This window comes from Rhineura floridana, chromosome 2 (assembly GCF_030035675.1).
Source record: "Rhineura floridana isolate rRhiFlo1 chromosome 2, rRhiFlo1.hap2, whole genome shotgun sequence".
Lineage (NCBI taxonomy): Eukaryota > Metazoa > Chordata > Lepidosauria > Squamata > Rhineuridae > Rhineura > Rhineura floridana.
Genome location: NC_084481.1, coordinates 12,901,491 through 12,928,586, shown reverse-complemented (window position 1 = coordinate 12,928,586; position 27,096 = coordinate 12,901,491). Strand labels below are relative to the sequence as shown.

Below are 27,096 nucleotides of genomic sequence, written 5' to 3'. Positions count from 1 at the left end.
GAGGGCACTGTGCAACATTTCCATATATCTAGAAGCAGGACGTGACTCTCCATCCTTTTTCCTCTCTGTCAAGATGATTACATTGTCAAGCCAATCCAGTTTTAGAAGTCCAGACTCTGAACCTCCCAGTTTTCAGCATCACTGTGCTTGCTTCACTCTTTCCCACTGCCTAGTAGACCACCCCCTTTCGCTTGACTTATTTTGCCCAGGTCATTCAATTATCAACAGGCTTTGGATCAGGTCACAGTGAGAGCTGGGTTGGTACTGTATGTCAAGCCCAGGGAGGAGTTCATGATTCCACTGCATGCAGGGCCAATCTAGACTTGATGGCGGCAGCCACCTTTGTTTATTCACATGTATCTCTGCCTCATTCATGTACAAAGCAGGAATAGGATAATAAATACGCGGGTGAGAGGAGCTCAACACGCACAAACACTGCCATAATCAGTTGCCCACATACCTTTTCACCCTAGTCAGGCACCAATACTAGAAGTGAAGAGAGAAAGTAATCTGCGGTAATGAATCAAGGGAAGGGAAGGCTGGGCTCAGCTCCCCTCACCCATGTGCCCCTTTGATGTTAAAATCAACCCTCCAGTTCCCCATTTTACAGATGAACACAGCAGGCATATGATTAAATACAAGCATGGCTGCTGCTGTCATATGTACTTTGGTCCTCAGTGGCCCTGTTCACACATAATGCTAAACCATGGTCTAGTGAACATGCATGAGCTGGAATGAGCCTGATCAAGCCTTAGACTCTTGTGCTTCCCACCTCCTCCTATGTAGCAAGAAGGACTTCGGCAACATATATTTTCAATTGCCCTGAATCACAGTTTGTTGGTTTTTTTCCGGACTACAGATTTATGGTTTAGCACAAATTCTAGTCAGTTTCAAAACAACCATAGTTTGTGAATCTGCCTTGTTTAACTAACCAGTTAGTTAGACCACAATTTCTAGTCCAGACAAAACAACAGGCCAATGTCCAGGGGAAAGAAAAACTGCTAAAGCTCTCCTGGCTGAGTGGGAGGAGGATTGGGGAATGGAGAACATGAGCCCATGTCTAACTTGGGCACATTCCAGCTCATGCACATAGCACTAAACCACAGGTTAGCCTTACATGCAAATGCAGCCAGTGACAGTGCCATGATAGCCAAAAGACTAGGCTATAGAACTAAACTATGGGAAACTTTATGATTGACAACATCCCTTATACTCTGGTCAAGTGGTAATCTCCAGCACAATCCAAAATGGGCACCCAATTCATTATACTAGGAATATCACAGTTCACCCCACCGATTTTTAAATATCAAGCTATTTTTTTTCTTAATCTCCTGGCTCCATCCTGTATGTACTGTGTGTTCATACAGTCATTCTGTATGTGCAGGAGGCTGCTGGGTAAGGCTGTGCAAAGATTCAGAGTAGAGCAGAACAGTATGGTGATAGCTAATCATCTCTCCAGGTGTTATGATGGCCAGGGAACGGATGCGGACAAATCAATTAAAGTTACTCCAAAGAAGACTGAACCATTGATGGGCAGCAGACCTTTCAAATTTGGGGCCGCAGAGATGAGGCACTTGTTGCTAATGAGATTCAGCCTCCTTTGCCACTCACTAACATTGAAGGATGCAAGAAAGGCTAATTGGCTCAACAAAATACAACTTCTTCTATTGCTCTCTGCAGATGATTGCCAGTTATCATCATAAGTGGTCCTATTGCCATACCCAGGGCAAGAACAGACTGACAGAGGTCTAGAAAGGTGACAGCATGCATAGGACCCCTTAACTGGCACAGGGCCCATCTGGCCTTATGATTTTATGCTACAGCAACTGTACCATTTGCCTATGGATGGGAGAGAAATTCAATTGTTTGCATTAAAAGGCAAACCTATCAAATTTGCACTTTCTGAAACAATATACAAACCAAAACACAGTCATCTTTCAAAATTTGCACATCTTTGAACTTTGCAATGCAGTTCTCCAGCCAAGTAATATGTACCAAAATGCATATACTAGGGTAAAGTGTGCATAAGGATGCATATATCAATGAAAACCACATGCAAAAATGTGCTATATTAGGGGAAATTGCTTTGAAAAAATGTGCATATTCTGCCGAGTTGCATACAAAATGTGTACATTTGGATGTGTACGTTCACACTAAAATGCTGAGGAATTTTCATGGGTACTTTAAAAAAAAGCAAACTGATGTGGAAATGTGAAGAGCAGAATTTAAGAAATGAAACGTGAGAAACGGAAATAAACTGAATTCACCCACCCCTGCATAAGGCATCTCATTACATGAAACAGAACACGCCGAAGGGCCATTTTTCCACCTCACAGGGACACTTTTGGTGCGGTTCCTCCTCATCTAGACAATCCAGCCCAGAATATTGTGGTAAAGCTGCTTACATTACACACCCACTGGGAGCAACAGTTTATGAGGCAAAGGGGTGGATGGGTGCTTGAGAGAAGGAGGAGAGGGAGTGCCAATGGCCAATTACCACCACCCCCTTGCCTAGCACCAGGACAGCTATAGTAGCAGCTTGAGCATGTTGCCTGGCAGAAAAGGCAGGGGAAGGGGGAAATAGAGACTAACACCTTGTCAACTGAGTTGTGCCCACTGGAGTGACTCAAGGTAGCCCCCAAATGCTTGGGATCAGTAGTACCCAGACTGCCAGTGTAGTAACCTGCGGCTCCCCATTTTCTGGTGACTGGGGCCACTCTGCTGCTTTCTTGTGTGCCTTGGAGTGGAAAGGGCAGCTCAGGTGCTCGTGGGCACCTGCTGTGTGTGCCCTCAGCAGCTGCTGTTGCTCCTCGCTTTACCTTGGCCTCCACTAATGAAGAATCAACATGGTTTAAATATTTCTTCCCAAAGTAAAATAACAATGTACATGTGCACTAGTATAACATAAAACAGAAGAGTAAATACTGTGGCTATAAATGAATATTTAAATGGCCAATGCCAACAGGTGGCCAAAAGAGGAGCCACTAAGCACACCTTCTAGGGAGTAAGTTGTGGTTAACCATATAGGACTTACTTCTGAGTAAATACACATAGGCTCTCGTAAAGCTGCAATCCAAGGTCTGTAATTTTTGCCTTTGCCATGAGGAGAGGCACTGCAGACCTGGAATGGGGAATACAGCACTAAACTAAGGGCCCTGTGAAGCCACATTTCCAAATTACTGTAGAAGAGAAACGTCTCAGTGGTCCTGAAGGGTCCCGGTGTGGAAAAGAACCAAAGTATTGACTAGTAGATAAATGGTGATAAGGCAAGTACAGGATTCAGGCTACGAATGCGAAGTACTGCTGTCAGCATTGTGAATGCCCATAAATCTGCATCTTAAAAGCATTGCAGTTTATTCCTCAAAGGAGGACACATTTCTTTAAGGCATAGATTTTTATATATATCTTTTTTTTAATGTGAGGGAATGTACTTTCAAAATATTTTATCTTTTAACAGGCTTTCCTCCCACCCTGACCATTTTTGAGAGGGTGTGCAAGCCAATCTTGAAATATCCCAAGAAGCTCAGCCCATGCAGTAGCATTTGTCATGGAACAGGCACATTTTTGTACTCAAGACATCAAAAAGCTGTCAACAGCATTTGTCCCTTTATCCTGAAATTAAAATGCCATCTCCGGTTCCACAAAGAACCGCAGAAAGAAAAACAAAACCAAGGCTACAATTCTGCTCTTTGCCAGCACAGATGCTTCCTTGCACAGGGAAGCAGCTGTGCATGGGTCTGAGAGAGGCACTGCCAAGTGAGAGCAAGGCGCTTGGCACTTCCGCATGGAGAGGGGAAGAAAATAGAAGGGATTGCTTCTCATGGAGATCTGTTTGCAAGGAAGGCCTGCAGCTTCAAGGAAGCCCTCATACCCTTTCCTTTAAATAAACTGGAGGGAGGCCTGCCATGCCTTACAGCAGGCCCTGGAACTCCCTGACAAGCAATACACTTGCAATGAAGCTTCCTTATACTAAGTCAGATCATTGGACCATCTAACTCAGTACTGAACGGCAACAGCTCTCCAGGGTTTCAGGCAAGAGTCTCCCTCATCCCTATGGGGGATGCCAGGGATTGGACTGGAGATCTTCTGCATGCAAAGCATGTCTTCTACCACAGAGCTGTGGCATTTCCTTTACAGGAAGGACTGATGTGTGAAGTGGAAAACTGGAATGAACAGCCCAGCACTGAAACTCAATGGGGCAATGAGTGATAAGCTCTGAAGAGCTGTCCTTTCCTTCAGAAAAGAAATGGTGTGGCACAAGCACAGGCTCAGTGTTTGTGTACCTCATCTGCTGCAATCAAAAAGTGTAGGCAAAAATACTGATGTGGGATAAGTTGCAGAGGGGGTTGGTGCAGAGAGTAATCTGGTGTGGGCATCATGTTACTTCAGGTAGACTCCTAGGTCCTTGGTTTTAGAAGTCATGCATGCTATTGTTCCCAACAGGAAAGCAGGCTAGGAAGGAATAAAATGGCAGCAGGTATCCTTCTGAAATAGGGCAATTTGGCCAAAGATGCAAATTTAAATAGTTTGGTTATGGTTACACAGGAAGGCTGTGCTGAAGTCTTCCATATTTTTATGGGCTTGGGGCTCTCCTTTTAACTTATTTTATTTATAAAATATGCTGCCTTTTGCAGTGCAACTCATCCAAGGAGGCTAACAATATAGTAACATACAGAATGATCTAAATAGAAAAAATTAATGCAGCAACAACCCTAACAATTATTTAAGCTAGCATGGCCTATTTTCATAACAGGGGTCCCATTGCAAAAGAGATAGAAATCAGCTGGTGAGGCTTTTCCTGCCATGGTGATGCAGCAACCGAGGAAAAAGTTGTACCTGTTATTTTCTTCCGTTCATGCAACTTTTAGAGTGATGATTTAAAAGAAATCTTTCCCAAATTCCCTTCAAGCAAGAATATCTAAGCCACAAAAGCAGAAAGTAAGTATTGTAACAAGTCTTCTCTCATCAGGGGCCTGGGATAATGGGATGTCAAGCCCCCTCCCCCTTCCATTTATCCATCTTAGTCAGTAAGAATAATGGGGAGGTGGTAATTGCTTGGCTCACCATCTTGTTTGTCCGGGTGGTTTACATCAGCCCTGCATTGCAGCATTCAACTATGGATAGATACAGAGGATCTTTTTAGTGTTTACTAAAATGAGTATGTATGAATAATCTTACCCCAATAGCCACTAAAATTGGAGCTTGGTAAATCCATTTTATGTCTCCAGCACTGAGTTCCCAGCACCTGTGAAAGCAAGAACATTTCTGCATAAGCAAACAGAGCAGGAATAGTCATACAGTATATTCCTTATATGGTTGTGATAGGTCAGGTTAATTGGGGATTGTGCACAGAGTAACATTTTAAGCTTTTTTTAAAATAGGCTCCAAGGTTCTTCACCATTAATAGAAGAATGCATATTTTTGGGAGCAGCAACAAATTGCCATCCTCACTGTAATTCCAGGCATGTCATTCAAGAGACAAAGATGATGATGATGATGATGAAGCCCAGTTCTAGGAAACAGCAAGATGACTTAAACTCCTCCTCCCCTGAATATGCTATGGGGGGGGGGGTAGGCTCACATAAATGGTGTCCCACTTGAACTGTAAAGCAATATAGCCGGCATCATCTGTTTTTATGAGAACTAGGCTTAATTGCATTCTTCTGAGCCTAAATGCCACATACAAACTGTTGCACTGGATTTTTGTCTATTATTTCAAAATTTTATATCTTGCCTTTCAGTGACTATTCAACCCAGGACAGCTTATTAAATAGATTGTTGGGTGTTTTTTTGTACAACAAAGCAAATAAAACACGGTAACAACTCTTAACAAATGAAAATACAGCTACTTAAAATAATTTAAAACTTTAACAGGAGTGTTTAAAAGCCTGGGGTGGAAACAAAAAATATATTTGCCTTGCACTGAAATATCAAAGTAAGCACCAGGTTAGTTCTGGCCTGGAAACAAGGTTCAGGAGTTGGGCAACCATCTTCATCAACAAGCAGATACAAACATTAGAAGATCATAGATTAAAACCTGAGCTGGATAAGTTTTCCTTGCTTATCTTTCCTTCACAAAGCTGACCCCAGATAAACTGAGGCTTGCCCCCTGCAGCAGACTCTATTATTTCCAGAAGTGGGCTCTTATTTCCAACTCCATTTTTCCTGGGATCACCTCTTCAAAACAGCCCACTAACAAAGAGAAACACCTCCATTTTGTTGCTAAGGGCAGAGCTTGGAAAAGTTACTTTTTTGAACTACAACTCCCATCAGCCCCAGCCAGCGCCATGCTGGCTGGGGCTGATGGGAGTTGTAGTTCAAAAAAGTAACTTTTTCAAGCTCTGGCTAAGGGACTACTCTGAAGAGCTGCCCTTAGGACAGAAATGGAGAACCTGTGACCCTCCAGGTGTTATCAGACTAAACTCCCATAATCCCTGACCATTGGACATGCTGGTTGGGGCAGCTGGCAGCTGGAGTTCAACAACATCTGTATGGCTGTCAATTCCCAATTCCTCCCATTCAAAGGCTGATCCCAAGCACAGCGTAACGTAGCGCAGTACAGATCTCTTAAAAGATAAATTCATATAAACAGGAAATGAATTTCCAACTCATAAAATAATTTCTGACCAAATGTAAAACTGATAAAAGTTCCCTTTTGAAAGCATTCCTGCAAAACCCCCATGGTGACTTCTAGCAATTGTGGCAAGCTTGACTGTCATATACACAGGAACAGCTGTTATGGGCTAGTCTATGGATTTTACTGGGTCAATTTCATATTGAAATGCAGGAATTCCTCAAGTGACTAGTAGAGCAGAAAAGCCGCATACTCCAACTGAAAAAAAAAAGCCTTTGGTTCAACCAATTCAATGCCTGTAGCAAAAGATTGAAAAAATAGAATTGGACTTTTTTTAGGGATGGAGTGTTTGAAATCAGGGAAGGGGGTGCTCAGAAATGTGAGCATCCTTATTAAATTACTACAACAGCCCATGTTCAAGATGGATAAGCCCCTTTGAGCTCATTCCTAAAGTTGGGGCTGCACCCACCTCCAGAATTTGCAAATGGAGATAATCAAGTCTGCAAACACCTACTGTCTCAACCTGCAAAAGGCAGCTGGCTCCACACTGCCTAGGAGAGTCAGTACCTTCCCAGCGGGAATCTCCTAGGCTGGGCTGTGCTGGACATCATGCTGGACATTATGACAGCTCTGTCAGCACTCTGAATCTCAGACTGTAAATGTTAGATGACCCTTCCAGGGCTGTACAGAGCTGCAGCACAATAGGCTCCTTGCTTGGAGAAGGGAATGGGGATGGAATTGCAGCACTCAGCTGTTCACAATGAGCCACTGAAAAATCCATCAAGGTTTTTCTACTATTTGACATGAACAGTCAAGCAACCCAGCTGATTTATGGGCTGAGTAGCACAGACAGTGCATACCCATCTCTTAACATTTTTTTCATAAGATGAGCAGGAGGCATGTTGAAAAGAATTCTGTCTACCTGCAGGGCTGGACTAGCTAGTGGGCAGGTAAGAGTTGCTTTGCTGCTTTTATTTATTTAGTTACAGAATGTCTTGTTTTCATTTTGAGCAGTTAAATGCTGAAAGCAACATACACAACTCTAAAAACCAACACAAGGAAAATCCAATAAAAGTACTGTACTTATACTAGAACCTGTGTTCTAAAATCAAATACAGCAGGAAAAACTGATGCCAGCAATCCTGCAAACTTCTGGCAAATTTGACCTGTGGTCAAAATTGCACAAGGAAGGCTCAAATCTAATCTCCTGCAGGAGGGTTGTCCAAAGGGTAGGTATTACAAAGAAGGCCCCAATCAACCTCTCTAAAAACTAACCCCAAATAAATAGAGAAACAGCTTTCTGATATGGAAGATCCAAGCCAGTTAAAGCTTTAAAGGTCAGAGCCAGTGCTTGGAAGCAAATTTTCCATCAATTCAGCCACATTAGTATACAAGTAAAATATTATCTTTTATGTATTCTAGCTATGCTCTGTGAGAGCAACTTCTATCTATTATAATGTTTCTTGGTTATACTGTGGGTGACCATATACCAGGCCCACAGCACCCTGCACCGACAGTGACTCGTGACAGTTAGCTTGTATCAGTTGAACATTTAATCTAAAGCCCTGAAACATTTTTAAAGCAAGCAACATTTAGTTTAAACCTCAGTAATTAACACACAGATGAAAGAGAGGCTCAGCGAGGAAATTCCTTCACATAATGAAGCAGAAAGTAGGGACATGTCACATCCACTAGTTAGTAATTGCTTGGCGTTATTCACTAGGGCTGATACAACCTGAATGTAGAGGTGAGTTGCCTAATTAATAACTGTTTGTTAAAGGTTTCTCCTCATGCACATTTGGGTCACTTTAACTGTGAGAACTATTATTACTGTCAGAATAGTACTTTTGTATTCTTTTTTTCTTTCCCATGATTCACTGAGGGAGACATGCTCTACAAGATACTATGAAGTGGGGAGGGGCAGGGTATTACTATCTTGAGCAGGACAATCAAGGGCTTTCTATTTTCTAGCTGTCCATTCTACTTGGGCACATACTGGACCAGCATCACTGCCTGACATCCTTGGGCAGCTATCAGGGCCTCAAAGCCCCAGCAGAGTCCATCACTGAAACCTGCCCTGCCCCCTTTTTTCTTTTTAAATCTGGCCTAGTAAATTCTGGCTGGTGCTCTGAGCAACATTGGGCAGCTGGGTATAACCATATTATATTTCCCCACTATATTCTGGGCATAGTTTACTCCAAGGCATTGTGGGAAATTTAAATGGTAGTTTGCCCCAAGTGACTGGAGCACTGTATCACTGCCAGGTAAACCCATCTCCGCTTTTTTAAAAAATTAGATAAATTCATAGAGGATGGGTTTATCAACACTACCAGCCATGGTAGTAGGGTTGCCAAATGACCAGGGATGAAAAATAGTAGGGTTGCCGAATGACCAGAATTTATTATTATTATTTATTTTTATTATTTATTTATTAGTTGATTCATATCCCGCCCTTCCTCCCAGCAGGATCCCATGCTGCTGAGCCTGCTCTTATGCCTTTGTCAGCAGATTGGTCTGCAGAAACTAGTAGTTATATGGTGGTCCTAGGCAATTCAGAGTGTGATAAAGGTGATAACCAGCACACTGAATGGCACCCAAGAATGGACTGGCAACCAACGCAGCTGGCAAACTAAGGAAATAACAGCCTTCCAAAACCTGGACCAGTCAGATCTCTTGCAACACTATTCTGCACTAGCTGAAGTTTCTGAGCAGCCTTTAAAGATAGCCTTGCTTAGAGTACATTACAGTGATCCAATTTGGATGTAATGAATGCATGTGAGACCATGACCAAACCCAGCTGAGCCAGGAATAGTGCAGTTGGTGCGCCAGCTGGTGGTAGGCAAGAGCACTCCTGGCCAATGCAGAGTACAGGAGCTGAGCTGGGTTCAGAAGCACAAAAGACACCTAAGCTGCATACTTGATCTTTTAAGAGGGCAACCCCATCCAGACCTGGTTGACATCCTGTCACTTGGTCAAACAGCCTCTTGAGTCAGCCCTCTGTCTTGTCTGGATTAAGTTTCAGCTTAAATTTAGGCTAAACTCAGAGTGGGGGAAAGAGAGAATTAAAGAAAAGGGGCTTAAACTTCTCTATCATTAAGATGCTGCTTAGTCTCACAAGCATGCACTTGATACCAAGGTGAGGTAAGTGGAAGCCAAGTGTATTGTACAATTGTGTGAAGGCTGGTTCGCTTCCAGCACCTCAACCCCAAAGTGGCCCCTCCGAGGTCATGTTCATTTGCCCTGAAATCAGAGTTGCCACCATTTTCCACTGCCTCTGACAGATAACTGACAAGTAGACATTTGGCAGCTGAATCTTTCCAGGTACGGAGATGCAATAATGGAATATTTTCACTTACTAATATTATATCTGTATTATGCATGTATTAAAACACACTACAGGAAATGTGCTTGCAACTCTACCTGCAATAAATATAAAATTACTGCACACATAGAACCGTGAGCTAAGGTCTAAGGCAATAAGACTGTGCACTCTACACATATACTGCAAATAGGGTTGCAGTCAAAATTCACTACTGCTCGTATTTTATTGAGTGGGTGTGAGGCCGAGAAGTTTGCCCAAAGTCACAGAATATAAGCCTATAGGAAAACTGGGGACTGAACCTAGGACTTGCCTACTGAACCACACTAGTTATCTTCATGCAGAGTAATTCCCTGGACTAAACCAGGAGTAGGAAATCTGTGGCCCTGCAGATGTTGCTGAACTACAACTCCCAGAAGCCTAGCAGCATGGCCAGGTACGATGGGAACTGTAGTCCAGCAGCATCTGCAGGGCCACAGGTTCCCCATTCCTGGGCTAAACCGTATTCTGGGGTCTTCTTTCACTGCTTGAGCCAATAGTTCCATGCTGAAAGCAAATAGAAGCAGGGCAAGGACATCCCTGTCTGGTTCCTTTTTCAATTTTTATGTAACCCGATTCAAATACATTTACTCTTATACTGGCAGAAACTAGAACAAAACTGGCCAAGTGAAGTGAATCAAATGCTTTTACAGCATTGAGTTTGCGATGATGTTTACTGTGTCAAATCAAGTTGAATAGATGCATGTTTGGATCTGATATTTGCTGCTCCTTGATAAAACCTGCTTGATAAAACCTGCTTGAGTGCAGCTCCTAACCACTACTTTCATGGCATTCCATACAATATTTTCACTGACCCCAACATCCATATTGTGTGTAAAGTACTCAGTAACTGGATTACTGAGAGCATCTATTGTTACTTGGTTAGTGTGTAGAATATTATCAAAGCGCCATGTCAGTGAGATATGATTATGCCATAAAGTTAAATCTGCCCACGTGACTCTTGCTTGTTGTATTTTGGTACACAATGTGTCAGTGGTTAATAAGTAATCTATCCTATAATGCCCCTTATGTCTGTCGGAATAAAAAGTACAGTCCTATCTAAGTAGCATCCTCCAGACATCTATTAAGTGATATTTGTCCAAGACTTCTAGAAAATTAGACATAGTTTCATAATGTCCGGAAGCATTTGAAATACAGTAGGGCCCCGCTCATACAGTGGGTTACGTTCTGGACCCCCGCTGTAAAGCGAAAACCGCTGTAAAGCGGATCCCATTGACTTACATTGACCAAAATGGCACCCGTCGGCAAAAAAATGCTGTAAAGCGGGGCCTTTCTACAATTCACAACCGCTGTATTAGTGGAACGCTGTAAAGCGAAGCGCTGTAAAGCAGGGCCCTACTGTAGATGGAGGTTTGTCCTGCTTACCATCTGCCACCCAATTAAAATCTCCACCTGTTAACAATTCTCCTTCAGCAAAATCCTGGAGCTTTTTAAGTGTGACAGTAAGAAAGTGTAACTGTTCTGAGCCCATGGTTCTGAAACCCACTTTGCCAGACAGTCAACTCAATCTCTCTTTTAATCAGAACTATTTTATTAAACCAGAAAACACAAAGGTACACAGAAACTTCAAAGAAAGTGTACAGTCTCTGGGGATGGTGAACTGAGGATGGTGATGATGATGGAGAAGGTTGATAGCAGGTAATTATACAGCCACAAGAGTGGCTGTATACTATAGTCAGTAGGGATTTTTCGCGTTCTACCATGTTAAATGAAAATACCCCCCTCACCCCTTTCTGGTGCTTTGTATAGTCCCAATTCAAAACAAAAACTTACAAGTCTTATACTGTTGGATTCAGAATCGCTTGCTCTACAACTCTGGAAGTTTTCTTGGTGATACACAACCTCCCCACGGAGAATCCACAGGTTAAAGTGAAAAACGGGAGAGAAAAAACTAGAAGCCATTTGGACTTTTTTCTTGAGAAATTGACATAATCTGCTGAAATTCATTAAAAATCAGAGATGACTGTAAGGTATCCCTAATCAAATCCCTGAGCTTGCCCCATACACAGTACTTCATCTGTAGTAGGTTTAAATTTAAAAAACGGCATGGTTTATTTTTAATTTATTAAAAAATGCATTACAAGAGGATCATAACGTACCGCATGCGCAGAAGAGTTCTTTCGTTTCACTCTCCCTCCCCCTCCCCTTCAAGTTAACTTGGAGGAAGCAGGGGAAGTCTGCTCCTGTGATTGGTGGGCAACAGACATGTGACTCACACTGGCCTTCTGCTGAGCTTGCTCTGTGTGAGGAAGCAAGTGAGAGAGAGAAAATGGCCGATGGAGGGAGAAAGCAGCAGCAGAATGGAGGTGAGTGGGAAAGAGTCAAAAAATGGGGGAGGGAGCTTTGAAGGACTTTGCATTTTTTTAAAAGTCTACTCGGAAGTAAGTCCCATTGAGTGCAGTGGGGCTTACTCCCAGGTAAGTGGAGTAGTGCTTCTGTGTGCTAGCAGTGAGCTTGAGGGAAGGCAGGTGGTAAAATGACTACTCAGAAGTAAATCTCACTGACTTCAGTGGGGCTTACTCCCAGGTAAGTGGAGCGGAGCATGTGTGTGCTAGCAATGAGCTTCAGGGAAGGAGGAAAATTGTCTACTCAGAAATAAATCCCATTGTGTTCAGTGGGGCTTACTCCCAGGTAAGTGGAGGTTCTGTGTGCTAGCAATGAGCTTGAAGGGAAGGAAGGCAGTAAAATGTCTACTCAGAAGTAAATCTCACTGAGTTCAGTGGGGCTTGCTCTCCGGTAAGTGGAGCGGTGCTTTTGTGTGCTAGCAGTGAGCTTGAGGGAAGGAAGGAGGTAAAATGTCTACTCAGAAGTAAATCTCACTGAGTTCAGTAGGGCTTACTCCCAGGTAAGTGGAGCAGAGCATGTGTGTGCTAGCAATGAGCTTCAGGGAAGGAAGGAGGAAAATTATCTACTCAGAAGTAAATCCCATTGAGCTCAGTGGGGCTTACAGGTAAGTGGAGCAGAGCTTCTGAGTAACTCAAACTCAAACCTTTATTTACGGTCAAAGACCCGTCCTGATACAGGCATATAATATAATACAAATAAGATAAAAGTGGGTAATAAAATATAAAATCACAAAACCAAAAATAAAATGAAAATTTTAAATGATGAGATATGAATTCACAGAGACCACATCTATTGATTCTAATTCAGTTATTACATTCATAAAATGCACAATTTAACTATGTGAAATTCCAAATCGTAACAATTGCGCAGCATATATAAAATTCGCAACCCTCATTGTGATTGTTTTATTGGATCCTGTTATTAGATAACGCATCATGGAATCAGGAGCTAACTGTGTGATACTTTCCATTATGCCAGATAGAAATTTACAGCGTATAGATTTATATATGGGGCAATTGAACATAACATGAATATTTCAATGTTGCCTTCCCCACACGGACATACACGTTGTTCGTAGGGAATTCCTTGGTACCTTCCAGTCAACAACACAGAATGAAGGGAGTTAAATCTAGCCTTAGTAAAAGCTAGACAAAGTTTTGGGATCGTAAGTATATCCAGATAGGCAGCATGGTTAGAGGGCATAAAGTTTAGTTTGAAATAAATAGGAGAGTATATTTTTGTGGCTCTAATAGTGTTGATTTGAAAATCTATATCCTTTAATCGAGTCCAGATATCAGATTTAGCCGAAACAGAGGTTTGTACGGATACTCAAATGAAAAGCCTATCGAGGAGAATTTACTCCTAAATTTTTCATTCCAACTGAATGTAGAAATATCATTCCAAAGGTATGTTAAATAGCCCGGAGGATGTTCATATGCCAACCTAGCCCAATAATTAGTAGCTTTCAGCCATGCTTGGCATTCAACAGAAGGAAGACCACACTCTAATCTAAGAGCCGCTGATGGGGCACATCTTGGTACACCCAATATTCGGCGTAAAAAGGTGGAAAGAACAGATTCAACAGAGGAATTAAATGTGTGGATCCATAATGCCACACCAAAGAGTAACTGTGGCATAATTTTTAATTGAAAAATCTGAATAGCTGCAGGCACATATCTCCCACCTTTATGGAAAAAGTAGTGAAGAATATGTCTTGCAGAGTTATGTGCCTTCTGAACGGCAGCCCGTATATGAATGGCCCAGTTCAACGATGAATGGAAGGTGATACCTAAGTATTTATACTGTGAAACCAGATCAATTTGTTGGGCATTGACTGTCCACGTGCCTGATGTTTTACGTCTTGAAAACACCATAATTTTTGTTTTGGCGTAGTTTATTGTTAAGTGATTCTGAGTGCAATAAAACATAAAAGCTCGTAATAATCGCTTAAGCCCTACTTTGGAAAGCGAAAGAAGGGCAGCGTCATCCGCATACAGAAGCAGGGGGCAAGACTGTGGACCTATTTTAGGAGAATGGTAGTCCCTAGATATACAACTTGAATTTAGGTCATTAAGATATAAATTAAATAAAAGGGGAGCTAAAATGCATCCCTGTCGCACCCCTATCTTGTAGGGATAGGATTCGTCAAACCTCCTTCGCATCCGCAACGGACCCGCAATGAGGTGCGTTGGTGTAACTTATGGATCAGAAAAAGTAACCTTTTATCTATAGAGGAATTTGCTAACTTACTCCAAAGATGTTCCCTTGAAATGGAATCAAATGCAGATTTAAGATCGACAAATGCAACATAAAGGCCATTTCCTTTATAATTCATGTACTTTTCTGCCAAAAAATTTAGCAGGAGACAGTGGTCAAGGACAGAACATCCTTTTCTGAACCCGGCCTGTTCCTTTCCCAAAATATTTTCTTCCTCCATCCATGTGTATAATTTACTTTTTAGATAGGACGTATAGAGTTTGCCAATTACAGATAATAAACTAACTGGCCTGTAATTTGACGGGTCCTCCCTATCTCCGTTTTTATAAATAGGAACAACTATTGCTTCTCTCCACACCTGTGGAAAGGAGCCAGTATAGTTAATTTTAGAAAATATATTGGCTAGTAGTGGAGCCCACCAATCGGGGAAATTTTTCAGTAATTCCGAAGGTATGTTATCTGGGCTCGAGGCCTTTGCAGATTTTAACCCTAGTATCAAATCCTTTATTTCTTGCTGGGTGACCAAAGGCCACTGTGGAAGATTAGAAAAGTCTGGGGATGGGCTAAGGTTTAGAGGGTTGTATTGATCATCCTCATAAAGCTCTGAGAAATACTGTTCCCATTTTTGTGGAGGAATGTTACATGGTATATAGGGGGTAGTTCTCAAGGAGTTGGAAATAATTGACCAAAATCTTTTGGAACATTTAGTCCTAGTGGCATTGATTAGGGATTTCCAATCGTCCTGTATAGCCCTGTTCTTCTTAATAGCCAGAACTGATTTATATTTTCTTTTTATAGTGTAGTATTCCGAGGGAAGGAAATTAGAATTATGTTGTCGATATTGTAAATAGGCACTCCTCAGTTGCCTTTTAAGAATTAAACAATCACTATCGAACCATCTGGATTTTACTCTTGGCTTTAAATTTTTACTAGAGGTTTTAGCTAGCAAAATTGGAGTTAAAAATGCAATTAGTTGGTCATATTCTGTAAGAAGAGAGTATATGTTGTTATCATTCATTAGTTTCTCACGGATACCACAGGCCTTCAGGGTATTGAAAATACGTGCTATCCTCTGACCTAATGATTCAGACCATATTGTCTTCTTATGTATAAGGTAAGTATCATTTAGAGATGGAATATGCTCAGGATTTAAACGAAAATTTTCCGGAAAATGATACGAAAAGGTAAGGGGTGGTCAGTTTCACCTATCCTAAACATGATTGCAGGGGAGCAAATCCCATTGAACTCAATAAACATGCACATGATCAATCCATTCTCAGCAAACTTGCACAGGACAGGATCCCATTTCTTACCTCCCAGATTAAAAAGCAGGGAAATTCACTAATAGGCAAAAAACCTTGCGGTTTAAGAATGTACCTATAGCCCACAGCTATTTCTATCAAACGTTAAAAAGAAGGGAAATTGGGCAACTATAGTGAATGCACCAGGGGAGCAGGAGACCTGACCTCCTCTCTGAGATATTGGACTGCCCTACAAATTGGTCAAAATGGAAACACCATTTGGGTTGGTCTTTCACAGTCCAACCCACTTCCTGTGTAGCTTGGAAGAATTTGGTAACATGTGCCTCTGAGCATATGGTGAGTGGTGGCAACACCTGCAATCAGCCCAAATAACAGAAACAAGACATGTGCTGTGCTGATCTTGTTTTAGCAGGGAGGAAGGAACATTATGAAGACAGTTGATATAGTTCAGATGGTCACTTTCAATATGTCTGATTTCCTTTGCAATTTTAGTGAAGCTTCCTATAGGAAATCAATTTCTTTTGTTTCTATTTCTGTGAATATGTGAAGTACAGCAACACTTTGCAAAATTTACACTAAAAAAACTCCAAACATAATTGTGGAATAAGGGCACTGACTTCTGCAGAATAGTCTGCAGTGGAGCTCAGGAGTGTCTCAATTTGCACAAGATAAAACAGTGGGAGGTGAAATATATTCTAGCAAAATGATAGGCGTGCTCTATGTTTTTAATTGACTGTGCCCACCTTGCCTTAAATGAAATGGTTTAAACATAGCAGGCTGAAAACATGCATCCTCTTCTTTCCAACAGCTAGAGTCATTGCTGAAGTAGCAACATATTGGAATCAGTCTGATTTTACATCAAACTGCAGTTTCAGATCCAACTGTTAATGCACCCAAAATAGAAATAGGACATAACCTCCAATTTGAAACACAAAAGGCTGTCTTCACCATCATATGACACTGACCAATAAAAAGGCTTTGAAATTAATAAAAATAAATTTGACACAGATTTCTGGGATGAATAGTGAGGGAAATAAATTTTTGTAGTTCACATTCTCTGTAGAAACATTAGTAACACAGGAAAGAAGCAAAGTAAGAAGAACACCAGCAAACATAGAAAAATATAATTCTCTATCTTTAGAGATGGCAGGTGTTGCCACCACTCACCATATGCTCAGAGGCACATGTTACCAAATTCTTCCAAGCTACACAGGAAGTGGACTGGACTGTGAAAGACCAACCCAAATGGTGTTTCCATTTTGACCAATTTGCAGGGCAGTACAATATCTCAGAGAGGAGGTCAGGTCTTATGCTGCCCTGGTTGCTTTCACTATAGCTACCCAATTTCCCTGCTTTTTAAAGTTTGATAGAAATAGCTGTGGGCTATAGGTACATTCTTAAACCGCAAGGTTTTTTGCCTATTAGTGAATATAATTCTAAACCCTGCGGAGGCAGCACAGTAACTGTTTTCCATTCAGCACAAAATTCACATTGGCGTCCCTATATGTGCTGAATGGAAAACAGTTACTGTGCTGCCTCCGCATAAAGGGAAAGGAACACGCTAGAAGTGTAGCCACGCCTTTGCTTTTTGTGGAACCTGGAGATGGGTACTGGGCATTAGTGTATGGTAAGATTTTAGCAATTTCTCTTCCTTTGTGTGTTTCTTGTAGAAATATAACATGAGGATGGTCTTTTCTAATAAAATCAGACACTCTCCTATGTTTGATTGGTGATCCTAATCCATTAACCTTTAGAGTATAAAGCCTAACAGTGTCTTCCATGAGTAGTATTGGGTGTAAAGTGTGACTCACAGGTAAAAATAGGTAGGTTTTCACCATATAGAACATCTATTTTACCCAACTCTTGGACTGTGTCAAATGAAGAAAACCCTCCATATCTTCAACACTTCCATATATGAGTGCACTTGCCAAAAAGAAAAAACAAAATCAGTGAGAAACACAATAAACAAAACAAGCCTTAAGCAGAACCCCAAGTCTCCCAGGGGATTCTGTAATACATTCAGTTAGATGTATTATCTTGAGTAGGTACTCTTTTGTGGGGTGGTAAGCAGGTTTCCAAATTCCAACCCCGCCACATCTATAGCCATGCAGATAATGAGTTTATGAAAACATTAAAAATGTTAAAACAAGATAACCAGTAAGAAATATCCGTTATGCTCAACATGAAGCTATAGCAATATTCCATTTTGGTTAAATAATGCTTTAGAGCATATTGGTTAAATAATGCTTTAGATCCTCCGTGGCGCAGAGTGGTAAGCGGCGGTAATGCAGCCGAAGCTCTGCTCATGGCCGGAGTTCGATTCCAACGGAAGGAGGAAGTCGGATCTCCGGTAAAAGGGGTCAAGGTCCACTCAGCCTTCCATCCATCCGTGGTCAGTAAAATGAGTACCTGGCATATGCTGGGGGGTAAAGAAAGGCCGGGGAAGGAACTGGCAATCCCACTCCATATATACGGTCTACCTAGTAAACGTCGCAAGACATCACCCTAAGAGCCGGAAACGACTCGCACTATAAGTGCGGGGACACCTTTACCTTTTAATGCTTTAGAGCATAACAAACAGTCCATGTAAGCCCCAAATACATTATCCAAATGAACCAATTGTTAACTATTAGTATGATATAACAGGCATAATTGTTCTTAGGCTGTATATAAGCAAACAAGAAAAATACTTGACCCTTAGTTTCACTTTCCTTGATATGAAAAGGAATTGGACTTTGCACTTTTTGAAGTTCAGGCTGTTTAGTAAACTTAGGCCATCTTTTCTTGGAAAGAACTGTGCTCCATTCTCCAGCAGTTTGCCAATCCAATTCCTCTTCTTCTTTGTCCAGCTCTTTGTCATCCCAAAGAATTTCCAGATTTAGCAGACATAAAATATGGCTGGCCTCTTTCTTGTTAGCAGCAGTATCCAGCACGCCATCAACTTCCACACAGATACGGAATGGGAATCCCCACTGGTAACGCACACAGGCAGCTTGTAGATTTTCAGTTGCTGGTTTTAGATCTTTACGTTTTCTCAACTTAAGTCGTGCAAGACCATTATGTCTTCGCCTTCAAATTTCAGTTTATCTGAATTCTTAACACTCAGGTCCAGTGCTTCATTTGCTGTTTTTTCCACAGGGAAAGCTGCTGTAATTGTTGTCCCTGGGCATTAACAGCAGCTATGATCTCCACCATTTCTCCTTACCCTGTTTTCGCACTTCTGGCTGCCATCTTAGATTGTGCTAGGGATGATTTTTAAATAAGAATTTAGTAGACAAGTCAAATTAAAAAAATTGGTTTTGCAGGGGTCCCAAGGTGCTCTGATAGCTAATGAGATAAGGGCTTGTCAATTTGTGGATTTTACTGGGAAAGTACTGTTTTCATTGTAAAAGTGGGGTTTGGAGCAGCCACTTTAAGCTTCTATCCTGATTTGCGCACGTGTGCTTCTGTCCCCATCTAGTTGTTCACTAATTTTCCAAGTCATAAGTAACCCCTAGGCTTGTGGTAACTGTCACCATTCTCTCTGTTCAGATGATCTCTGAGCAGTTGTGGAGCATGCCCAGAGGCCTCAAGAGACCACGTGGAAAGAAGTGTCATATGGTAAAATTTGCAAACTCTGCAAGTCTTTGTTTGAGACTACTCCACTTGTCCACCCCCAATTTGCAGTATCTGTGAGTGAAATGTAATATTTCTGTGGGAAAAAGATGGGCCTACACTTTACTGTAGTCCACAGATGAAATTGTGTGCCTTTCCCCCTTTTCTTCAACTGTCTAGTCTACTTCTTCATGCAAACCACTCAGCAAGTTCTGTCTGCTGGGTCTACATTTGTATCCCTTAAAAAACAGTTTAACTCTCCACACTCCACATGTTCTACAGGGCAAATTACCTTCAGAATTAGGAAATACAAATTGGAGTGAGGAAACTAATCTTATTTCTCTTCTACTCACATGTCAATGTCTTTGTTTTAATATAAAGGAATGCATTGCCCTCTTGCCATGTATGAGATTCTTGGAGCACATACCCAGCAGCCACACCACAGAACTGATTGGAAATAAGAAAATGTGAGATTAACCGTTCAACATGGAGTGGAACGCTAATGAAGCGTAGTAGTTGACTGAGCTGTCTGGAAGGCATGTCTGGTTCATCTCTCAACTCAGATATAAACTCAGTTCAGTAGCTTGGGTGATTCAGCCTCACCCCAGCACATATAATGATATTTGCCTACCTTATCAGGATACACTGTAGGCTAAAGAAATACAGCTTTACTAAGGAACATTATTATTACCTCAGAAGTAGGGTTGCCACTTTGTTACCTGGACAACATTCCCATACCTTTAAAAACCCTAATGTGGCAAGAGACAAGGAAGCCATGGCTCCACCGACCTATTCCCTCCCTCCTCGGTGAGAGTTCAGATGGCCTCTTGCCCATGGATTGAAAGAACACATGGCGTGGGTTGTGGGGCATTGTGAGCTAGCTCCGTTGCTATTGCAGACATGTTGGGGGGGCAGCACCCATTGTCCACAGTGTGTGAAGGGGCTCTATGCACATACAACAATGCTTCACATGCTGGCTGAATGTGCGGATGCTGGGGTGTGTCACTGCTGCACACAGCAACAGGAGACACAAAGCATACCACATGTCTTCCCCTTCTCACATGGGGTGGGATTTAGTGCTTTCCATTGGCTAGGTCAGCAGAAATTGATTTCCATAGAAGTTCGTTCCCCAGGGTAGCTTTTTTTGTTGTTGCACTCGCCATCATAAGCATAGACCTGACGGCAGAAATGGAAACATGTGTCCTACAGATCCTGTTGGACTGTAACTCCCAGCATCCCTGAGCACTGGCCTTGCTGGCTGAGGCCGGTGAAAGTAGCAGTTCAACAACATCAGGAGGGCCACAGGTTCCTCATCCTTGGGATACAAAACACAATCTTCTAATAATCTGGAACCTGAAAGGCATGTGCAAAAGGCATGTGCAAAAAGCTGCTGCAGTGGACAAGACGATAGACAGGAAAAACTGTCTTGTCTTTCCCTGTACGAGGGGATTTAAAAGTGTATGAATGGTGTCCGGGTTGCAAGGTGGTAACCCCTGTTCAGATGTTCCTGCTGTACCAAAGCTAATCGGATGTTGTGGGCAAGAAGTGAGAAAAAATTTCCAGGGTTCTCACAATTTTATGGCTGCCTCTCTGTACATTTCAAGCCTCATTAAGAATAAACAAGTAGAAGCCAAACGACAAGTTCACAATGGTAGACAAGCACAATCCTGATCCCAACTTACTCTGCCCTCCTAGTGGGGAGTGATTTGAACTCTGATCCTGCTGATCTTACTCCAGATCATTTCTAGGGGGACAAGAGCTGGAATTCTTAAAAACCAAGCCATTTTGTCTTGTTGGGTTGCTACCTCCCTGCTTTTTGGCTGTGATTTTAATAGGAGCACGACCAACAAAGTTTTGACAGGTGAAGTTTTCCCATCACAACAGGGGCATGCCAAGAAAAGTTTCAGCTGCTGATTTTTTGCTAGTACTACAGTGGCTGCAGGATCAAAAGTCATCCTCCCCCCCATAAAATAGGCAACTTTATAGAGATGTAGAAAGTATGCAGAAGCCTCCTAGCAACTCTTTTCTGCTTGCTGTCTTCTCTTCAGGGCGAGGGACAGGCGGCAGCGGTGGCGGCTAGGCTCTAGTCCTGATGTTGACCTGGCAGGATGAGGCCTTCTTCTCCCCAGTAGGAGGCCAGAGGCAAGGAGAACAGCAGACCTATCTGTCCTCAGGTTTGCTTCTGAAACGTTTGCAGCTGACAGATAAGATTGGCTATATGCAGACTGCAACTCCCTGGGAAGCCTGTCTAAGCAAAGAGACTCATACATGAAGAATTAATCATCTTCACAATCTCAAATATCTTTTTTTGTTTGTTTTAGAAAAGAGAAATAAAATGTTTAAATTACTTTTTCTTTCTCAAGGGAATCTGGTCTAACGATTGCCAATTATTTTTTTAAAATTAGCAGGATTTCAGGCTGAACATACATTGCATGTCTGATCCTTAGGCAGTTTCCTATCATTCTCTCTTGATAATTGATCATTTATGGTTTATGCAAAGCAATTCCTCCCCCTGCCCCAAAACAACAGAGAGGGAGAAAACGTGGACACATTACAGCCTGAGTGAAGCACATTTAGGCACCACTGACTTCAGTGGGAGAGGTTTAAGTATGGGTCTTTGAGTCTTGTCTTTAAATCAGTGGCCCCACAACATGGTCTGCCAGCATGCAATACAACGACCTTTCTGAAGCTAAGCAGGTTTCGGTCTGATCAATGCTAGACAAGAGGCTACCTGTGAATCCTCACTTCTCAGGTTACGTGATAGACAAAAGGCATAATATAAACGAAATAAAAAATAAAATGGGATGCCATAATTCTTAACTCTGGCTGGATTGCACCTTTGATAGCCATCTCATAAAATATAATGGCAAACAAAAAACTGCCTTAAAGCCCAGTGATCCAGCTAAAGACCACACAAGTATTCCTAGCTGGATCAGGAACCACAAATTGTTTCCCACTCTTCAAGCTGGTAGGGACAATAAATAAGAAAATGGAATGACAACATTAAGCAGCGGTTCAGTAGGAGTGGATGATGAGGGGTGTAGGTCTGGGATAATTCCCCGGGGGGGGGGGGGTAGAAGAAACAATGGCATGCTTCAGTCAAGGCAACTCAAAACCAACTATTCAGAAAACATAGCAGATCAAAGATCTGTCTGGTGATTGAAAAGAAACATGTACTCGACAAGTATAACAGACCTACACCACTCTAAACAAATAAGCATACATTTAGATAGGGTGGCCAGATGCAAAAGAGGAGAGGGCTCTTGCACCTTTAATAGTTGCATATAAGAGAGAATTTCAGTATGTATAGCTTGTCATGCAAGCTACCCCTGCCAAAATTGTCTTTGACACAACTATTAAAGGTGCAGGAGCTGCTTCCTCTTTTACATTTAAAACACAAAATGAAAAGAATTAAGTTGAAAAACTGGGCTATGGTTAAAAAACACTGGGTTGGAAACAACATTGAGTAAAACTACTATAAATTGGTTTGTTACTGCCATTAAGTGTTATCCATAGCTACCTATAATTCAGTTTTCAAAGGACCATAATTCTAAAACAAATTATAGCAGTTATGTAGAAGTCGATTACTTCCCCACATTGTTCTATTTAGGCCAAAGGAAAGTTCCCAGAATTTCAATCTATCATCTGTTTTAGCTAGCTAATGGCTGAATGTTGTAAATCCAATAAGAATGCAAGAGTAACTGACAGATTATAATAATAACTATAACAGTATTACACTATTATAAGTAGTACCAAATAAAAAGATTGTAAAAGACACTTCTAACTTGAATGAGTAAACTGCCCTGGAAAATTTGAATTGAAAGTTAGTATAAAACTGTTTCAAAAACAAACGAACTTCCCACCTCAAAAGTATAGTAGTACTTCATGTGGATAGACATGGGCTGCTTCGGGATATAACACTAAACCATGGCTTAGTGCTAGATGAATGAGCTATTGTGAGCCTTGGGTTTATGCTCCCCTTTCCCCTTTTCTCCTCCTGGGCAGCCCAGAGGATGCTGCTGACAGCATTTACTTTAGTTTTCCTATGATTGAGCTTGCTATTTCATCATTTATCAAGATTAATTCAAACAGCTTCATAACCCATGGTTTGAAAGTTGCTTTGTTTTCAAAACTAACCATTGTTAGTGATAAACTACATTCCCCAGTTTGGATGACACACCGGGGGTAGTTTGAAGAAAACTGAAAGTAAATGCTGCTAAAGTCCTCCTCCCAGCCATAGGGCAGGAAGAAAGGGGAAGCTAAACATGTGAATGCAAGGCTTGCTGTGGCTTCCTCACATTGTGCTAAGCCATGGTTTAGCATTATATCTGCATATGGCCATTGTCTTTCAGTAAATGTTAACATGCTTCCACTGAAACTGACACAGATGTGTTTCTCATGGACACCTACAACATATTTGGGATACTGGTAGCAACCAGTCATGTCTTTATCTTTGGCTTATCATGACCCATTAATGCCACACAGGGCACAGAGATACACACAGGGTATCATGTATTAGTGAAAGGTGTTTCATGAACATTTGTCACTGATCTGAGGTTTGGTTTCACCTCAATATGCCTGAGCATTTACTCCCTACTAGGGCCTAATTCGGCTGTGCTACATCAGACCACAGGTGGGAGCTCCCATGATTGGGAGAAAACCCTCCACATGAAAATGAACAAAACAATAAATAAATCCATCCACTTAGAAAATGAGTGTGTTAGGGAAAGCGTTTTAGCTTAGCCTCCACTGGGACATGCTAGCTTTCTATGTGTAGCAATTTGTATTTATTTGTTTGGATGGAAAAGCATTCAATCCTGGGAGTCTCCATCTACAGAACCATAGTCCAGACACAGGTTTGTCACTTCTTTAAGAATCAGGCCTATGATTCTGAGGGTGAAGGGAAGTGGAAAGAGTTGGGAAGAGCCGGGGATGGGCGGGGATAACTTGAACAATATGCTCCCTTAAAATGTTTCTGGAACAAAATAATAAGTGATCATAAACAGAGTCTAAAGGGGACAACCAAACTTTGGAGCTAAAGATGGCTCCACTGTGGGACAAGATGAGTGAGCTGCCAAAGGTGGCTGATTTTGGGTTCAGAGTGGAACATAAAGCAGCCTTTCCCATAGGCTGCAGTCCACTGAGATGTTCCCCTGGGCAAGCCCCATTTTAATGAAGTTGCACAACAGCATGGTAATGACCCACACCAACTAGAATTTGTGAGAGGAGGGATGGGGCGCTAGATCACAGGAACCAGAATGCCTGCTTGATGTGTAACAACATTCCGTATATGGCCTCCATGTCTGAATCAGGGCAGCACTATACTGAAAAGAGGTATGCATAGACACACCCCTTTCTTGCAATTTATTTATTTAAAATATTTATATCCCACCCCCATCATCCAATATTAATTCTAAGATGGTTTACAATAAAACAATTCAATATATCCAACTTGAATAATGCCACAATCAGCCCAGAGAAAGCCATGCTAAAGGGGGAAATCAGATGTGCAAATGCATCACTGTCTCTTTAAAACTTTAAAAAGAGAGGCCATGCGGAGGCCTGATCTAAACCTGTAGCATATTTTACATTAACATTTCCAAAACTTTGCACTGCAAATATATTTTCTTCAAACAGCTACCTTCATTTTTATGTCAACATATATTCAAATATATGCAGAACTTTCTTGACTGGTAAGTGCCAATTGCCCTTCCATAAAGGAGAAAGATCAAGTCAAGTCTTTCCACCATTTCCCCTTACCTTGCATCAGCAACTGTTGCTCGGACCACTCCCCAGGCCACTACAAAAACAGCTGGAAACCCTGTGAATATGAAAAATTCATTGCCTACTGTTAGAAGAGATTCGCCTTGAGGAACGAAATAATAATTTCAAATTCCTTTCGGCTCACACAGAGAAAAGGAACAGAAACATTTGGAAAGAGCAGGCACCAAAAACCTAGACAATGTCCTTTTCATCAGTGAAGCAGAACGTCTGAAAGGTATATATGCACAGCAAGAGTAAAACTTCAGACACTTCCAGACCCTGCAGTTTGCAAGGGCACTTTGAATTAAATGTCAATCACTCACAAAGCACAAGCTAAGAGGCAGGGGCAGGAGGAGGAACCAATCAGCACCTGTTTATGTATACTAGCAGTATCTGCACAGGAGGAGAGACTGTCATTGTAAGTAAATAGCAACAATACCTCACCCACCATAACAGGGAGCACCTCTAACAATGAACTTTTGATTTGGGGCTATTTTATTTTTTCATGTGGGTATACCACTATTTTCTGCGAAGGCTTACTGCTTATTCTCTCTCTCTCTCTCTCACACACACACACACACACATGCGCTTCTATGGCAGCCTGAGCGGGAATATGGCTCTATGTGGTGTTCACATTCAGATGTCACAATGAACCATAGTTTAGTGTGATGAGAACACCTCTATACACTGCAGCAAGCATAAGGCTTGCCCCCTCCCCCACTAAGCTGTTGTTTGCAATTTCAGTTAACCAATTTAGTGTTGTCCAAACCCTAAGCTATGGTAAATTGTAGCTATGGTTTATTTAAACTAGTCCACCCATGATTTAAAGTTGGCTGGAAGCAACACTTCTGAACTCTCTCCTTGCAGCACCAAAGGTGGAGCGGGGAGGGTGTGTGAGAGAGCTCAAGCCACACTGCAACTCTTTCTTGTCACTTCCTAATGTGGGTGTTGATTGCTGCAAAATTAGGAACTGTTAAATAATGCCAAACAAATATTTGAGAAGTGATATGTACACTTTTGGTTATTTTCAGCACAGACCTTAAAAGTAGCTCATTGCACCATTTTAAGGATCAGAAACTGAGGCTGGGAGATAGCATTATCTCAGTACATGACTGTGAAAGAGTGCAAATCCAGATCGAATAGGTCCAAATATAATACTACCCCTCAAGTTACACCATTGGTCAAGTACCCGATTCTTGTAATATTGCTTGACACCTGATCTAGTGGAGATGAATGATTTGGATTATAGCACACTACTGTATATGATCTGAATTAGATCTATAAATAAATATCTTTGTTCATTCCAATTAAGAGATTTTGGGTATTCTGATCCAAGGACTTGGGAGTTCTCTTACAAAGTTCAAAAATGTGCAAAAGTTCCTGTGAAAATGCCATTGATTCATATAGAGTTGTTGGGGGGGAAACCTCTACATTTTATTCACAAAACAAAATAATTGGACAATACAAAGAGTTTGTATCAAACACACCACAGAAAACACAAATGCATCAAAGAAATATGGTGCACAAGAAATAAGACAAAGTGTACATATAAGATGAAAAATTATATAAAATTATTACTGGATTATTGGAGAGATGTAATGCTATCAAAAAGGGGAAAAACTTCACATGGCCTAACATCATCATCATCACATTGATTGTAGTGCTTGAAGAAGCACTTCTTTTCAGGTGAATCTAAACCCATTCACTTTTTTTTCAATGAATGTAACTGCGTCTGAGCTAATTTGAAACAAAACCATTACACTTCCCTTTCCCAACTTTGAGTTCTTGTTCCAAAAAATTGCAACATGGCACATTTCTGAATAATATTATTTTGTATAGCATGTTCTTCCTGAATGGATAACGCATGCACCTGTCCATCATTATAGCTATTCTAAGCTGCTCTGAAATTAATGAAGGATAGATTTTTCCTCAATAACGAGTAACTGCCACCTTCACTGCTA

General features: G+C 41.5%; 1 protein-coding gene across 4 annotated transcripts in view; it reads right to left on the bottom strand.

Annotated features, from left to right (window-relative positions):
* PTH2R (parathyroid hormone 2 receptor) overlaps positions 1-27,096 on the bottom strand; it is a 76,878-nt gene that overhangs the window by 8,064 nt on the left and 41,718 nt on the right. For all 4 annotated transcript variants that reach the window (XM_061607834.1, XM_061607836.1, XM_061607835.1 and 1 more), the window contains 2 exons: positions 25,133-25,193; positions 5,179-5,245 (listed from right to left, as the gene is read on the bottom strand). In XM_061607834.1, the coding sequence (XP_061463818.1) occupies positions 5,179-5,245; positions 25,133-25,193 (128 nt within the window). The remainder of the gene's footprint in view (positions 1-5,178; positions 5,246-25,132; positions 25,194-27,096) is intronic.